This window comes from Perognathus longimembris, chromosome 12 (genome assembly GCF_023159225.1).
Source record: "Perognathus longimembris pacificus isolate PPM17 chromosome 12, ASM2315922v1, whole genome shotgun sequence".
In the NCBI taxonomy this organism is placed as follows: Eukaryota; Metazoa; Chordata; class Mammalia; order Rodentia; family Heteromyidae; genus Perognathus; species Perognathus longimembris.
In genome coordinates, this window is record NC_063172.1 from 65642150 (window position 1) to 65660162 (window position 18013).

An 18013-nucleotide genomic window follows, 5' to 3' on the forward strand; every position below is an offset into this window, starting at 1 on the left:
CCTTGGGCAAAAGAAGCACAGGGCCAGCACCCAGCCCAGAATTCAAGCAAGCCCTAGGAATGGGGGGGAAAAGTACAGAACAGGGGATTGAGAAATGCAGAGCTCTGGTTTGAGTGATTATGTGGCTGTCTGTCCCTGAATCCTGGCGGGCAAGACAGCGATGGTGCTCTACATGCCAGGCCAGGCCGGTAGAGTCGCAGGCTGCTCGGTGAATGGCTTCAGCAAAGAATTAAATGAAGCAGATGCTGTGCAGAACAGTAATTACTTTCCATTGTAATTGTTCCTTACTATTGTTGTTGGTATTGTTAATATTGTTTATATCTATATTGCTTGGTTTCACACATTTCTTAACCCTAAATGAGTGGATTTATATGCAATATTTTTCATTAACTTGATTTCCCCATTCATTACAATAGTTCTGAGATTCATTCACATTGTGAATACTAATTTTCACTGTCCATTCTAACAGCACATCTCTGCTTTATTCTACTGCTGAGGGACGTTCAAGTGGTGTCCGCCAGTTTCGCCATTACAAACAGTGTTGTGAGGAATGGTCTTGTACCTGTGTCCTGTACATTGGGGTGGAATTCCTTAGGAAAGTGTTTACACAGTCACAACTTATTAGAAAACACCAAGTAGTTCTGAAATTCTGTTGTATGAATCTGTATTCCCATGGGCAGTTGAGAGTTTCTGTTGATCTACATCTTTGCTGACAAAGATGATATGGTCAAATCATAAATATGAGGTTCTAACTTTTATCTCTTTGATTGCTTCTACATGTGAATATCTTTTCACATGCCTGTTGGGTTTCTCCTTTATAAAATCCTCATTCAACTCTTTTGCAGATTTTTTAAAAAGTATTATCTTTTCCTTACTGTATTTTTGTTTGATTTGTTTTGGTTATTAATTCTTCATTGGTTATGGTTGTCTAAGATGTATCCTCTCAGTTTAGTGCATATACAATTGGTTGGTAATGGTGTAAAGCTCAATAAAATATTCTAGGATAAGTGCAACCAAAACTATATATAGGTTATATCTTTAATAAAAGCCAGTGAAGAAAACTAAATAAATGAAAGGCTATATCATGTCACATATTAAAAGATTCAAATTCTTAGGAGATGTTACTTCTACTGAATTGTCCAACAGCTCCTCTTGATTCTACCAAGAGTCCCAAAGGTTTCCTTAACAAACTTTTCTTAGGAAACTTAACAATACTGACTCTGAAATTGGTACAGAAAAGTGAAAGTCCAAGGACATACCTATTTCTCCTAAAGAACAAGTTAGGAAAACACTTAAACTTGGTACCTCAATCTTAGTGGTTTCTATTGACGAGCCAAAGGTCTTTATTTTAATGCATTCAAATCTTTCATCTTTGCCTTTATATGGTGATTTTTGTGTTTTAACTAAGGAATCTTTCCTTATCTCACAAACAAAAGTCTTCTTAAAGTTTTCTTAAAAAACAAAACAAAACACCAAAACGCCTCACAGTGTTTAACACTGTTACTAGTCTTCTCAGAGACAATGCTTGGTTTTGCTAATTCTCTTGGGTATTTGTTTCCACATGATTAAAGGATTTCTTATTTATTCTGTTGCTCTTTTTCTTAAATTTATTTATTTATTTATTTATTTATTTATTTATTTATTTATTTTTTGCATAGTCTGGTAGCCTGAACTTTGGGTCTGGGCACTGGCCCCAAACTTTTTTGCTCAAAGCAAACACTCTACCACTTGAACTACAGAGACACTCTGGCTTTTTTTTTTTTCCTTTTTTGAGTAGTTTATTGGAGATAAGAGTCGCACAGAGTTTCCTGCCTGGGCTGGCTTTGAACCACCATCCTCAGATCTCAGCCTCCTGAGTAGCTAGGATTACAGGCATGAGCCACCGACTTATTTCTTTTACTTTTATAGTATGAAATTATTTAAGACCATTTTTCTACAAGTACTGTAGTTCAAAGCCAGCCTAAGCTACCCTATGAGACTGTCTGAAAAGTGATTTTTTTTTATGAATACTTAGTGAATCAATCATTTTGTTATTATGTAGTTTGTTGTCTTCTGGCTGTGACACTGCTTTTTTCCTTTTATTAAAATAAAAATATATGAGGTTTTCCTTCATCTTCATATGATAAATAGTTCCACCTTTCATTTTCAGGTATCTTTTTCTTTGTTGGTGTGTTGTGGGCAACAAAGGATACAGCTCGCATTCTAAATTCACTCTGATAATATTTCTCTTTTAAATGGAGTTTGAAGCCCATTGGTCTTTATTATAATTCATGATTTTTTTTTCTTGTTTTGGTCCATCATGGGGCTTGAACTCAGGAGCTGAGTTCAGGGAACATTTCCTGAGCTTTTGTGCTCAAGGCTAATGCTCTGTCTTGCTGAGCCACAGTACCACTTCCAGTTCTCTGGTGGTTAATTGGCGATAAGATTCTCTCAGACTTTCCTGCCCAGTCTGGCTTTGAATCTTCAGGTCTCATCAGCCAGCATGATATGTTTGTATTTTCTCCACTACCTTTTGTTTTTGTGGAAAACAGCATAGAAATAGTGTTTAAGAGAACAAAATCTGTGAAATACTGCCTAGAAGTAAGTGCTATCTCTATTACCTCCCTCCTGTGTGTCTTCAGGGCTGTTTATGCTGTACTCTCATCTGTACAGTGAATAGTAATATAAACCCTGGTTCATAACTATGAAGTAAGTTCACATATTCACTACTGTTGTGGCCAACAGTGCTGGGCACTGATAAATGCTATGCAAGGCTTTCTGTTAGTGTTATTATTATAATCATCATTAAATTGACATGCTTTTTCTTCTGTTTCCCTTTTCTTTCTTTAAGATTGTTGAAACAGTTTTTCTTGTCTTATTGCTCTCCTCTGATTTTTTTTCATTATATTCCTTTAGAGTTACCTTGGAAATTGATCGTGCATACTTAGTTTAAAACTAATTCTTGCTGGGAATGTGGCAAGAGTGCTTGCCTCCTACACATGAAGCTCTTGGTTCGATTCCCCAGCACCACATATACAGAAAACGGCCAGAAGTGGCGCTGTGGCTCAAGTGGCAGAGTGCTGGCCTTGAGCAAAAAGAAGCCAGGGACAGTGCTCAGGCCCTGAGTCCAAGGCCCAGGACTGGCCAAAAAAAAAAAAAACAAAAACAAAAACAAAACAACAACTAATTCTTATCTTTGTCACTTTCTTGAATAATGTAAGAGTTTTTAAACACATAAATTCTGATCATTGCTCTCTACTGCTTTTCTACTATGGAGTTTGAACTCGGGGCCTTCTGTTCACTTATACTCTACTACCTGAGCCATGCCTCTAGCCTAGATTTTTTGCTAGTTATTTATTATGTAGATGAAGTCTTGGAAACTTTTCTTCCCAAGCTGGGCTTGAACAGTACTGCTCCATATCTCAGTCTCCTGAGTAGCTAGGACTACTGGCCTGGTTTCTGATGTTCACCCCCTTTCTGACATACACTACTCTAATTCATCTCCATTTTAAGCCTCATAAATTATTATCGTTGTATTATACAGCCAATAATTGTTGGGTTGTACTCACATATTTACTATTATCCTTACTGATTATTCCTTCTTTTTTTTTTAAACCAGATCTATTTTATTTCAGAAGGAGTTTGTATTATAGTATTTACTTTTATTTATATACAAGTGCTTCACATTTGTGTTTAAAATGCACAGGCCTCCCTTAATTCTCTTGTTTCTGCTTAAATTAGCTGTTATTTTACAATACAAAAACACCAAAAAATTGCAGTCCTAAATGTATGCATAACACCCACAATCCCAGCAATGAAATAGTTTATAATACTTACTCCATATTTACATGAGTGCAATAGATGCTAAATATAAATAGATAACAAAACTAAGCTTGAATCCAAACAAGTGAACAAAAGCCGTAAATAACTATCAAGCAGAAACATTTCCAGAGGCAGAATTATTTCAGCGGAACAAGCTTCACTGGTGCTCAGAATGTTACTGTGCACGGATTGAGTTCTGAGAGTCCATTCTACTATTGCCTTTGGAAAGGAAGGTGCCGGGTTCCCTCGGTGCTGAATCCAGAGTCCCCCGGGGGGCGGGTGGGGGTGAGTTCCAGCTGCTCTGCTTGGCCACCCAGGGTTGGGGTCGCTATCTAGAAGCTGGGTGTGCGTGTACATGGTTGCGGACCACACAGGGCGAACACTCGGGACTTCTGAAAGGGCCTCCCTAGTTCTGCCCCCAGGATGGCGATTGTCACAGAAACCACATGAGGAAAGACCACCTTGTTAATTCTAAAGAGCTACTCTTTCTTCTCGGTCCCTGTCCTCGCATTAGATTAGCGTTCAGCGTTAGGAAACAAATGGATGAATCCGCAGAAGAGAAGGATCAAAGGTCTTCATGGAAACATTAGCCCCTCTCAAGGAAACGAATTGCCTCCTCCACACCCCCTTCCTCCACATTAAATAGAAGGAACAAGATGGGCACCAGCCAGCAAAATGTCTTCCTACCCAGAGTGCTCTGCTTGGACTGGCCTGACTTCCGTGCACCTCTGCTGATTCCTCCTTATGGTTCAACTCTTCCACTGGCAATCATCCTCCTTCCCGAGTAACACTTCCTTTCTCCCTTTTAACTTGGGTGGACTCAGGTGGGCACTAGTGGCTCACACCTGTAATCCCAGCTACTCAAGAGACTGAGAGCTGAGAATTGTGGTTCAAAGCCTTCCTGGGCAAGAAAGTCCACGAGGCTCTTATCTCCAATTAACTACCAAAAAGCTGGACGTGAAGCTGTGCCTCAAATGGTAGAGCACTAGCCTTAAGTTAAAAAAAAAAAAAAAGTTCAGGAACAGTGCCCGGGCCCTCAGTTCAAGCCCCAGGACCGGCACACACCAAAATAAAAACAAACAAATTGGGTCTACTGGTGGCAAAATTTCTGTTTTATTGTTTTTATTATACATCATGCATTTTAAAAAGGAAGTAAACTTGAGAGTATTCAACAACTTTAAATGGATAGGTATCTACTTCAAGCATATTGAGATATAATTTTACATACTTTTTGGCTTCCACATTTGTTGAGAAGATTGTTTTTCACACCACTGTCTTTGGAGGGTTTTTTTTTTATTGTCTCTGAGATTGTTCAAATATGTGCTTCTGTTTCATTCATTCTGGCTGCTTCTTGGATCTGGGATCTGTGGAAACCGATCTCATGCTTTCTACTTTGTTTCATCTCAGAAATTCATAAGAAGGCAGACCTTCTATCCTTCACATGTTTGGCCTGTTTCCTATTTTCTTTCTGTCTCTGTGTTACAATCTGGTCAGTCTCCTCAGAGCTGTCTTGTACTTCACAAATTCTTTAGCTATTAAATGCATTCGTTAGGCCTTGTGCGTGCTGGGCTGACCCACCTCCAGTCTTTCTTCTGTTAGCATAGGATCTTTGGCCCCTACTTCTAGGGTTCTAGTCATCACTGAGATTGCAGGCGGGCGCCTCTGCCTTCCGCTTCCCTCCGTGGAGATGGAGTCTTGCAGGCTTTTCTGCCTGGGGATGCCTGGTACCACCATCCTTGGGGAAACAAGTACGCATCGCTGCACCCAGCTCTGGGCTCAGATGAAGTCTCACAGCATTTCTGCCCAGGCTGGCCTCTGAAGCATAACCTCCTCCAGCTCCCAACCTCCCGACCAAGACAACAGGTGTGCACCCTGACGCTCAGCGCCAAGGTCAGATCTTGTGAAATACAATTTTAGGTGTTTTACTTATTCTTTTTCCTAACTTCAGACTATATCAGATAATGCTAATAATATGTATGTTAATCCCACATGTAATTATTTTATGTTCTGTGTCTGATAAGTGCAGTAGCTGAAGTCCTTCTGAGGTCATTAGGTTTTCTGTGGTTGCTCCTAGCTCTCTCCCCTCTTTGTTTCCGCCCTCCCTCCTCAAATGTCTTGCAAGTTTTAGAAGATTCTTCCTAGCTGGGCCGACGGGAGGCCCCGCTCCTGGAAGACATCGAGGAGCGCCTCTTGCTCTGGCCTGCTCTCAGCTAGCCTCTTGGGATATCTTAGAATACATTGGTATTGAAACCTTGGTCTGTTAACTTACGTAACTAAAATGCCATTCTAGATGTTCAGAGAAGCTTCTTGAACTCAGCACCCAAACGGAAATCACACAAAACACCGTACAGAGTGAGGGAGAGCCTTACCACCGTGGGCACTGGGTTCGTGTGCAGCGCTTCCTGCTCCCCTGCCGCCCAGCCAGGCCCCGGGCCCTGACTCTTGCGCCCAACGTGGCCGCAGAGCTCTAGGAAGCACCCCTCGTGCGGACAGTGCTTTTGCTGTCCATGCCAAGAACGCGCCCTGCGTTGTGTAGCTTCCAAACCTGCACCCTTGTACGTGGCAGTCGGGGGTCAGCAGGTGGCCGCCAAGGGAATGGTGAGGGCAGAACTGAAGGGCAGCGTCAAGGTCGTCTTCTCCCCCTCGAAGGGTAGGCATTTCAGCCCCCGGTCCACTGGGTCCCTTTGCCCATCCGTATGTCCACAGACACGTCGTCCCCTTGCGCTCGGCCCGCCACGGGAGCACCTGCTAAGAGGGCGTTCACTGCTTCACTTTTCTTTCTTCTCAGATGAGGACTTTCCAGTCGTTCTCCAGCCTCCAAACGCAAACGAGAAGACACAGCTGATCAGCGAGGGAGCACGAAGTTACCGCACCGACTCTTGATGTGGGGGGCCTGCGGGGAGCCCCCCCCCCCCCGTCCCCGGGCGTGGCTCAGCCAGGCCTGCAGGCGGCCGAAGGGAAGGGCGGGCCGGAGGCGCTGCGCGTGCACACACACTTGTTTTCTAGTTTAAGGTTAGAGAAAGATGATTACTACACACCCTTCTCAGTATGGAGACTTGTTCTTTAGTAGAATTCCTAATAAAACACGTTTAGTTTAATGAGTAACGAGTAGGAACGCGTTTGGAGCCGCTTGCCAGGGGTAGCAAAGTGGCACGGGATGATGTACGCTCTAGCAGCCTACCTTCGGGCTCCACGGCCTCCTTCCTCACAAGCTAGGAAGGCCAGGAGGAGTCCAAGAGAGAAGGAAGCTTCAGCCACGTAACAGTGCAACGCACACCTCTGCCACAGATGATACCAGCGACACACACACTGCAACACACACCTCTGCACAGATGATACCAGCGACACACACACTGCAACACACACCTCTGCCACAGATGATACCAGCGACACACACAATGCAACACACCCCTCTGCACAGATGATACCAGCGACACACACAATGCAACACACCCCTCTGCCACAGATGATACCAGCGACACACACACACTGCAACACACACCTCTGCCACAGATGATACCAGTGACACACACACTGCAACACACACCTCTGCACAGATGATACCAGCGACACACTGCAACACACACCTCTGCCACAGATGATACCAGTGACACACACACTGCAACACACACCTCTGCACAGATGATACCAGCGACACACACACTGCAACACACACCTCTGCCACACATGATACCAGTGACACACACACACACTGCAACACACACCTCTGCCACAGATGATACCAGTGACACACACACTGCAACACACACCTCTGCACAGATGATACCAGCGACACACACACTGCAACACACACCTCTGCCACACATGATACCAGTGACACACACACACACTGCAACACACACCTCTGCCACACATGATACCAGCGACACACACAATGCAACACACACCTCTGCACAGATGATACCAGCGACACACACACACTGCAACACACACCTCTGCCACAGATGATACCAGCGACACACACACTGCAACACACACCTCTGCACAGATGATACCAACAACACACACACTGCAACACACCCCTCTGCCACAGATACCAGCGACACACACACTGCAACACACACCTCTGCCACAGATGATACCAGCGACACACACACACACTGCAACACACCCCTCTGCACAGATGATACCAGCGACACACACACTGCAACACACACCTCTGCCACACATGATACCAGCGACACACACACACACTGCAACACACACCTCTGCCACAGATGATACCAGTGACACACACACTGCAACACACCCCTCTGCACAGATGATACCAGCGACACACACACTGCAACACACCCCTCTGCACAGATGATACCAGCGACACACACACACACTGCAACACACTCCTCTGCCACAGATGATACCAGTGACACACACACACACACTGCAACACACACCTCTGCCACAGATGATACCAGCGACACACACACACACTGCAACACACCCCTCTGCACAGATGATACCAGCGACACACACACTGCAACACACACCTCTGCCACAGATGATACCAGCGACACACACAATGCAACACACACCTCTGCACAGATGATACCAGCGACACACACACACACTGCAACACACACCTCTGCCACACATGATACCAGCGACACACACACTGCAACACACACCTCTGCCACAGATGATACCAGTGACACACACACACACTGCAACACACACCTCTGCCACAGATGATACCAGTGACACACACACTGCAACACACCCCTCTGCCACAGATACCAGCGACACACACACACACTGCAACACACACCTCTGCCACAGATGATACCAGCGACACACACACACTGCAACACACACCTCTGCCACAGATGATACCAGTGACACACACACTGCAACACACACCTCTGCCACAGATGATACCAACAACACACACACACACTGCAACACACACCTCTGCCACATGATACCAACAACACACACACTGCAACACACCCCTCTGCCACAGATGATACCAGCGACACACACACTGCAACACACCCCTCTGCCACACATGATACCAGCGACACACACAATGCAACACACCCCTCTGCACAGATGATACCAGCCACACACAGAGGAGAAGTTAGGTGGACTTTTCTACGTGGCGCTACTTCGTTGTCCATATTCACGATGATTACAGAAAGATTCCAGAAGGCCCATCGAGAGGATGCAAAGGACGAGTTGCGAGCTGGGCGCAGGAGGCTCACGCCTGTCCTCCTAGCTACCCAGGAGGCTGAGATGGGAGGATTGTGGTTCAAAGCCAGCCAGGGCAGCAAAGTCCAAGTCTCATGAGACTCTCAGCTCCAATTAGCCATCAAAAAAACCAGAAGTAGAGCTGTGGCTCAAAATGGTAATGCATTAGCCTTGAGCACAAGAGCTCAGGGACAGCGCACAAGCCTAGTTCAAGACCCACAACCGACCAAAGACAAACAAGCAAAAAACCAGACAGATTGCATTCTTTTTAAAAGTATATTTTAGAAGACTAAGCAATTGACATTTACTTAAACTGACACATGAATCCAGGAACAAACAGATTTTGTATGTGCTTTTAGGTTGGTTGGTTCTAAAAACAACAACAATAAATAAATTTCCAACTTGGTTAAATCTTATAAATTACACAGAAATTCCCTGAGAGACTGGACCAGCTCCAATTAGTGTGTAGACCATGTTCTGAGTAAAGTAATTTTTGTATCACTGGCCCAGAGTAATCAAAGTAAGGGGGAAAAAAAAGAAAAAAGAAAAACACAGGAGGCAGGAGGTAGAATTCTAAATTCTGTAAAGTTAAATTTAAAGATATTTCACTCCATTTGTGGTGGAATTTATTATAATGATCAGAAAAATGCTCAGCTATGTGTATGTTGGGAAACTTAAATTCAGAAGTTTTCTCTGTATTTGATTCTTAATTCTCAAATTTATTTTGTGGAAGGCAGCATGTATTATTTCTAAAACAGTATAGCAGCAAAACTGTTTAGTTTTTTTTCTGAGTCTTTCTTAGTTCTTTATATAATATTACAGCTTCAAGATCTTGTTATATTTTTATATAATATTGCATGAAATACCATCTTCTTTTTTCCTTTGTTTCCTACCCCTCCAATTATAGTCAATTTCTGCTAAATATATATTGTAAGTGAAGATTAATGTTACAGCTCTGACAGTTCCAAAGTTATTAAAACTCTGCTCAAACTCTTGAGTGACTGGATTTTTCCCCCTACATAATGAAGTAGAAACAGCATTGGTTAGAAAGTTAAGAAAACTGGTTCTAACCTTATATTCTATCTCACTGGCCCCTGGAACCAAATCAAATGACTCTGATTGCATATCTGCCCCGACTGTTGTGAGTTGCCAGGAGATCAGATGAAATAGTCGAGGCAAAAGACCTTCTGGAAAGTTAAGTGTTTAACAAATACGGGATGGTTTTATGCGAGCATGGCCCTGCAGATACAGGTGAATGTGTATTAGGCATATAAACTCTACTCAGCAAGACCCATAAAGACATTGCATCCATAGCCCAGATAACCAGCGAGCACCTACACCCTCTGCTCAACAAACACATACTACTTGGCATCTGGAAGAAATAGCTATTTCTGAACAGCAATTTACAAATCACAAAGCTTACCTCCTCTCCCTCCCACGTGGAATTTCCGGCTTCGTTCCAGCTTGCCCAGAAAGCTGGCCCGCATGTGGTTAATGAGAAGAAGGCAGAATCAGAATCAGTATCAGACGGTGGATCCAAATTCCTAGAGGGGTGCTGGTCCAAGTTCTCCACAGACGGCCGCGCTCTAGTTGCAATCGTGTGTGGCACCCCCAAGCACGTGCGTGTCTGGGAATGAATGAAATGATTCAGAATGCCCGTTAGCTATCAAGAAACAAAGGAGACAGGGTGACACAATCATATGTGGGGGTTCAACGGGTGTTGCCATTCACAATCACCTGGATTATTCTGAACTCCTATCAGCTCAGCAGAGAAGCCTCGAGGAAAGAAGTGACATGCCGACCTCCAGCTCTGGCAGAGTCACCACAGCCAAATGCACAGGGCTCCTCTGAATCCTGGGGCCCGGGCTGCCCGCCCCGGTCACACACCCATCCATTTATGTTCTTGTAGTTTTACACTGGGCCATAATTTTGAAAAAAAGTATACATATACGTTCACATTTACCAAAATATCTATCTTTGAAATATGGATCTTTCATTTTTGAGATAAACGGACGTTCTAGCTCTACATTAACGAGTGATATTTAGGTTAATGTATCTATAGGGTAAGACTGCAAACACTAGCGAGCGCCTGGCTTGAACCTCTGCCGTACAGAGAACTTTCCGACGAAGGCTGCATGATCTTCTTCCAGGCAATGAAACTGTCCCCAAGATGTCCATGTTGCAATCCCCGGCACTGTGAGTCTTATCAAAAGACAGGATTTTCCAGATGTGAGCAGGAAGAGGTTGTCCTGCTTTATTCAGTCAGGACGATGGTGATCACACGAATCTTGAAAAGGCGACAGCTTTACTGCTTGGGGAGGGGGGATGGAACCACAGAAGAACAAGCAGATGCCGCCATGAGGGCCACCGGAGAGACGATTCTGCCCACACCTCATTTTGGCCCACGTCAACTTCTGGCCTTCAGAGAAGTAGGATTTCAACACAGCGAGTGCGTCTCATTGATTGGCTTTCTACGGTCCTCCTCCTCCTCCATTCCTCTCTGTTCCGGTTCCTCAGCCCAAGTCTATTTAACTTCATTTTCTCCTTTGTTCCTTTGCTTCGCAGTTCCTCTCCTGTCCTCCCTTCTTCTACGGGCACCGAAGAAACATTCACCTTCATTTATTCCCTCAGTTCTCAATGACAAGTGGCTAGCAATTTAGGTCAGATCCTATACAAGCAGATTCTGTTAAAGCAATCCATTGCCAAGTTGTAGATGAGTGAGACGAGCCGTGATTTTCGGTCCGTTTATGTCTGCACTTTCCACAGTGCTACACACGAACTAGGGAACTAATAAATACCAATTCAGATAGTTCATTCTCACAACGGATGCCATTTCTGAGAAATGTCTTTCTCCAAATGGAGCTGTCCGTATGCCCAGTGCACATGAATAGAGGTGACAGGACTTTCTGGAATTACCACGCTGCCCCAGGCCTATCCTCTAGAATCAAATCAGCCATGATAGGACAGCTGTTCACACATCCTGCTCACGGCTGGGCTGCCACCTGAGCTCTGGAGCAGCTGACGACCCCAGCACCCGCCGCTCAGTGCTGAAAGCCCACCCGGCCCAGCCTCCTCCCGAGACCACCGCGAGACTGTGCCGTGCCACAGTTCTTCACTTCCCAGGAGTCCACACGGGTGTCCAGATATCCCCGCTCCTGAGAGATCTACTGTCAGACTCGTGGGAAAGAAGAATCTGGAGAAAGTTTTCGTGAAGGTTTTCTGTAACAGGCCGAAAGGAGATCCCCGCATGGCTCAGAAGAGTTCATTAGGAGAACCGCTCGGCTGGAAGTGACCTCAGAGGATGAGGAGGTGACCCCAGAGCCTAGGGGACCTCCCACTGCCACCAGGGGTGCCAGGTACCTGGGTTACAGGGTGCTGGTGAGAACTTCTAAGGACAGCCACCTGTAGTCTTTTGGTTTGTTTCTTCCAGTCCTGGGGCTTGGACTCAGGGCCCGAGCACTGTCCCTGACCTCCTTTTGCTGAAGGCTAGCACTCCACCACTTGAGCCACCGCACCACTTCCGGCTTTTTCTATGTATGTGGTACTGAGGAATTGAATCCAGGGCTTCATGCGTGCGAGGCGAGCGCTCTACTGCTAAGCCACATTCCCAGCCCCACATGTAGTCTCGAATGGAGAGAAGAGAAAGGGGGAGAAGAGGGCTGTGTGCTTTCCAGTGGATAGAAAGCAGGGAGAAGGGGCCATCTTTCTCAGGCAGACCTAACATTTTCATTTGGAGAGTGAAATCCCAAGATTACCTTACAGTTTCAAAAACATCTACTTGGCCATGCATGGGTGAACTAGCTTTTAAACTGGCATGTTCACTTGTTTATTATAATTTGAGGAGTAACCTACATTGAACTAGGTTTAAGAGTAATAAGTGGAAGCCATCAGGTAATACAAAAAAAAGTCTGCTTTCATTAATTTATTAGCATAGTGGTTTCGAATCAAAATGCTTTCCTTAAAAAAGTTTCATCCCTGTCTTTGGCATGAATATTGTCTTTTTAAAGTAACACGTAGGCACTAGGAAACCAAACTTACAGCTACCCCCACAGGAAAGACATGTTATTCTAAGTGAAAGGGTAAAGTTGTTTTTATGGGAAATAAAGTAATTCACTTTCCTGTTTATCTTATGCATTTCTTAGCTTTTTATTCCTCTTCCCTTTCTCTACCATATTCTACCCCTCCAAATGAAAGATTTGAGACTGTTGACTTTCAGATAACAGGTGCATTTATGTGTGCTGAGAAAAGATTGATTTCTTAGTAAATTCAAAATAAATCGAAATGAATAGCCAGTGTCATAGTGCATGGTACCTGATGCTGTCCTGAGCATTTAATACTTAATTCACTTAATGCTTCCAACAACCAGACTAAGAAATTACACCAGAAGAAAGATAAGTTGACCCAGATCACTGAGTTAGTCAGGGGTGGAGCAAGCTGGTCTTGTAGTCTGTAATAGTAACAGCTGTCCTATATCTGCCTCTTCAGATTGGTTTTATTTCTAACTCTACTGGCCCTTCTTATAAAGTAATCCTCAAATCAACCCTGTACCAACTCCTTCCCAGACAGTTCTCGTCTTCCAAGAGCATATAATCCTCTCTTTAGCATTTACCAGAGGACAGGGTGGACACACAGGGTGGACATACAGTCACAAACAACAAAAGGAGCTTATTGTCAGTGGGGGCTGACGGGCCAGCTCTGGTGGGATAGAAAATAGCAGCTGTGGTATCTCCTATGGTCAAGGGGCTAGAGGAGGGAGGATTCAACTCTGGGCAGGAGAGGGCTCTGCTGGACACCAGAGACAGTCAGCGGCTGTGATCAGACCTGGGCGGACAGCATTCCGATGATTCGGCTGGAGGCTGGAGATGTGGGCAGTTTCAGGACTGCTGTGGAGGCTGACAATTGTGGCCAGGCCAGGCCACCTGATTTGGGGGAAAGAGCAGAGGACCTAGGATGGAGGCAGTCAAATCAAAATGGGGGAGGACATGCTACCACAAACTCCTCAGGAGGGCAAGAGCTGAGGAGCATGGTTTGAAGCCAGCCTGGGCAGGAAAGTCTGTGAGACTCTCCTCTCCAGTAAATCACAGGAAAAGCTGGCAGTGGTGCTGTAGCTCAGGTTAGAGGGTTGGCCTTGAGCAAAAGGAGCTCAAGGACAGCATCCAAGCCCAGGATCAAACTCAGGATCAGCGTGCGCACGCACGCGCGCACACACACACACGCACGCACACACATCATTATGGTTATTATTTAACTCAATACATAGAGTTCTTCTCATAACCTTCCAGAATGCTTACTGTTCAGAAAACTTTCTCACGTATTTTAAAATAACATTGTGCTTTTTGTATAATGCTTACGATCGGCCAGTCAACACTCTTAGTGTAAATTGTCTCATGTAATCCTCACAATAACCCTCTCAGGTCAGTGCTATTATTTTTCCCATTTTACAGATGGGAAAATTGGGGGGCCAGGGGAGTCCAAGAGCCTGAGCCCAGGACTCAGGTAATTTGACTCTAAGCTCTGTTTGTGTTTGACGCACCTCTGGTTCTAACTTCTATACATTTGAATTCTGTAAAGTTAGATACAATGGCTTGTCAAAATACTGGTTTAGTACATTTTAATATATTTAAATTTGTCCCTTACTTGAAGCAAATATCATAGGTCTATAAATCCAAGTTAATGTTCGGTTCCATTATTCTGAAACCATAAATTTAAGATGAGAAGATTGCTATTATACAAAAAAATTAAGGCATTTCAATGTCGCTCAGACAATGAGATGCAAAATCTTTTCATGGCTTTAAATGTTAACTATTAATAATAAATGTGAAATTATATCCAATTTTTCCATTGTACAAAAATAAGGTACAATTTATGAAGTTTCCATTAGTAAAAATATATCATCCTTCAGTCAGACTACTAAATTGGCAATCATTATTGCTTCCTAGTACAAAGGAAATACTGCCCGGCAAACTTTCACTTTAGGAACTTTAGTAGCTGTTGCCGTTTGGAAGAAAGGATGTGTGCGGGAATTTGTGCGTTTGTGGACATATTCCATAGAAGGCGTTTATGTTGCTCTTGGTTGTGTGGGTTAATCTGTGGTTGTGAGGAGGATCGAACCCTCCGCACTCGGGGCGGGCCGCGCTGTGTCTTCTCCGGCCCTCACTGTGCTGGCTCCCGCGCGTGCCTCTGGTTGGCTTCCCTGGTCTACCTGCTGGGTCGGGAGTGAGGTTTGCACACTCTTGCACAGGGCTGCATCTCCCACTCTGGAACAGTGGTGAGCACGTAGAAAGTGTGAAACACTTGGTGGTGAATCAGTGTAACTCTCCTGTGGCTCCAGTGCCCCCCGCAGTCAGTGGGGGCCGGGAGGCTGGGCTGGCTCCTCCAGGCCTTGCGCATGGACTCCAGGCTTTCGCGTGGCTTGCTCCCGCGGTGGGGAGCATCACCTTCTGCGGAGGATGGGGAAGGGCACGCTTCCTTGCGGCTCCACCGGTCCTCCGGCTGCAGCTGGGGTCCCACAGACACGGGAGAGACGCACATGCTCTGCAACACAAGTTATTGCGAAGGTGGTGTCCAGAGGGTTCCAGTTACGCCATGTCAGACAACGAGCACGGTTCTCCCGGGACGGTGTCCTCCCTTCCCTCGCTCTCTCCACCTTTCCCTCTCGCCCCCACTCGCAAGTTACACAGTTCATTCTCACCAAAGTGTTCGGTGCATATCACTGCTGCATCTGTTCACCCTTTGTCCCACCATTTCTGTGCCCCTCACCCTCCAAAAGGGGATGAACGTATACAACAAGGAGGAGAGCGAGCAGGCGCAGGGCAGATCACAGCTGGCCAGCGATGTCTCAAAACTGCGACACATTCGGTTGGCTTTGTATTTAGGCCATACTATAAAAAACGAGATAGCATTAGCAATGTTTCAAATGAGATAATATGGATTCTAAATATAATAGATTCTAAGTAATGTTATTTGTGCAATCTATATGGGCTCTATGCACATTCTACAGTCCATGTAGATTAATACAATGTAGAATATGTATTATGTAACATAATATTATGTATATTGTGTAAACATATGCTAACATATAAATGTAGTATTCTCTCTATAGGCTATATAGAATACATATTTTATAACTATATACATGTACATTATGTGTTGTACAAATATGTAATGTTATGGAGAGAAAAGGAACACGTTCTGTTCTCTTTCTAGGTTTTTAGTCGTGCTACCATTGAAAAAAATCCGCTTTTTTCGGGAAAGATAATCTCCCCTGATGTGCCCCACGTCGGTCCTGACTCCTTGCTCAATGGGGTGCGTGGCTCATCGGTAGAAGGAACATGCTCGAAGCACCGGCTCCTCGGCGGAGCCCCTGAGTGAACCGGAAGCTGGAAGCAAGCGCGCCACCTCCGCCTCTGTTTGTGTTCGTCTTTGCTGTAAGTCGCCCTGCAACCAGGAAGGCCAGGACTCGGGGGCCACGTGTTTACCGGACGACACAGGAGGAAATCTCCTCAAAGGCAGGGAATGCGGGCGCCTCAAGACAGGGTGACCACTTCTCCAGAAGCCCCCCCAAACGCGGGCTGACGTGTCGCTCAACGGGCCGTGCTCTGACCGGGACTTTTGAATCACCAAATGGCTAGCTCGGCCCCGGCCCGGCCCCGCCCCGCCCCGCCCCGCCCCGCCCGCGGAGCTCGGCGCCGTGTGCGCATGCGCGGCCCCGTCCCCGCCCGGCCCCGCCCCGCCCGCGGAGCTCGGCGCCGTGTGCGCATGCGCGGCCCCGTCCCCGCCCGGCCCCGCCCCGCCCACGGAGCTCGGCGCCGCGTGCGCATGCGCGGCCCCGTCCCCGCCCGCGGCCCGGCGGCGTGTGGCCCGGCGCGGCGCCCGCCCGCCCGCGTCCCTTCGGTAGCTCAGCTGGTAGAGCGGAGGACTGTAGCGCGCTTCCCCGCCAGAGGCATCCTTAGGTCGCTGGTTCGATTCCGGCCCGAAGGAGACGGTGGTTTCTTTTTTTTCCTGAGCCGCGCGTGGGGCGCCCCAGTCGCAGTCACCCCCTTCCCACCCCCCCACCCCCCCATCGCGGGCGGACCTCACTCGCGTCGCGTCTCCCCCTGGGGCCGGGCCACCGCGCGGGACGCGAGACCCTCCCACCGGCCCCCTACCCCCGCCCGGGGCGGCGCCGCCGGGAGCGCCTGCGGGGAACGTGGGGGGCAGGGCCGGGGGGAACCCTGGACCCCGCTGCCCCCGGGGCCGCCGCCCGCCCGGTCGCCCGGTGCGGCCACGCCGCGCCTGCTCTAGAGGCCGCGCGCCGCCGGCGTGCGCAGCGCGGGGGATTAGCTCACATGGTAGAGCGCTCGCTTAGCATGCGAGAGGTAGCGGGATCGATGCCCGCATCCTCCACTTTTCCTCCCCGTCCCCGCCCCCCGCCCCGGGACGCCCGGGGCGCGGCGTGCGAAAGGAAACCCCCTCCCTCCGACGGACCCCCAGGAGTTCGGAGCCCACGGCCTCTTCCGCTCCGAGCGGCCCGCGCGCAGCCGTCCCGCGGGTGGCTCAGGGGCAAGGGGGGTTCGCTTTCGGGGCCGGCCGCTTCCGCCGAGGCCAGTGGGCCGAGCGGCCCCGGGGCTGGGGTGGGAGGAGGGCCCGGGGGGAAGGCCGGGGCCGGGAGGAGGGCCTGGGGGAAGGGGGCTCAGCCGCGGGGAAGGCGGGCTGAGCCGGGGCCTGGGAGCGGCCGGCCAGCCCCAGCCCGGGCCCCGCCCTCGGCCTCGGCCCCGCCCCCGCCCTAGCCCCGCCCCCGGTCCCAGCCCCGCCTCCGTCCTCCGCTCCAGCCCTAGCTCCGCCCCCGGCCTCAGCCCTAGCCCCGCCTCCGTCCTCCGCTCCAGCCCCGCCCTAGCCCCGCCCCCGGTCCCAGCCCCGCCTCCGTCCTCCGCTCCAGCCCTAGCCCCGCCCCCGCCCTAGCCCCGCCTCCGTCCTCCGCTCCAGCCCTAGCTCCGCCCCCGGCCTCAGCCCTAGCCCCGCCTCC

General features: G+C 47.7%; 1 protein-coding gene and 2 non-coding genes across 3 annotated transcripts in view; all 3 read left to right on the forward strand.

The window, feature by feature from the left end:
• Dnajc5b (DnaJ heat shock protein family (Hsp40) member C5 beta) overlaps positions 1-6687 on the forward strand; it is a 49026-nt gene extending 42339 nt beyond the window's left edge. Inside the window, exon 5 of the mRNA XM_048358760.1 lies at positions 6590-6687. Coding sequence (XP_048214717.1) covers positions 6590-6684 — 95 coding nt within the window. The 3' untranslated portion in view covers positions 6685-6687. The remainder of the gene's footprint in view (positions 1-6589) is intronic.
• A 10209-nt stretch (positions 6688-16896) lies between these two features.
• Trnay-gua lies at positions 16897-16989 on the forward strand. Its single transcript has 2 exons — positions 16897-16933; positions 16954-16989. It is a non-coding gene; the product is annotated as a tRNA-Tyr (tRNA).
• Positions 16990-17321: 332 nt separating this feature from the next.
• On the forward strand, positions 17322-17394 carry Trnaa-agc. Its single transcript has one exon. It is a non-coding gene; the product is annotated as a tRNA-Ala (tRNA).
• The last annotated feature ends 619 nt before the right edge of the window (positions 17395-18013 follow it).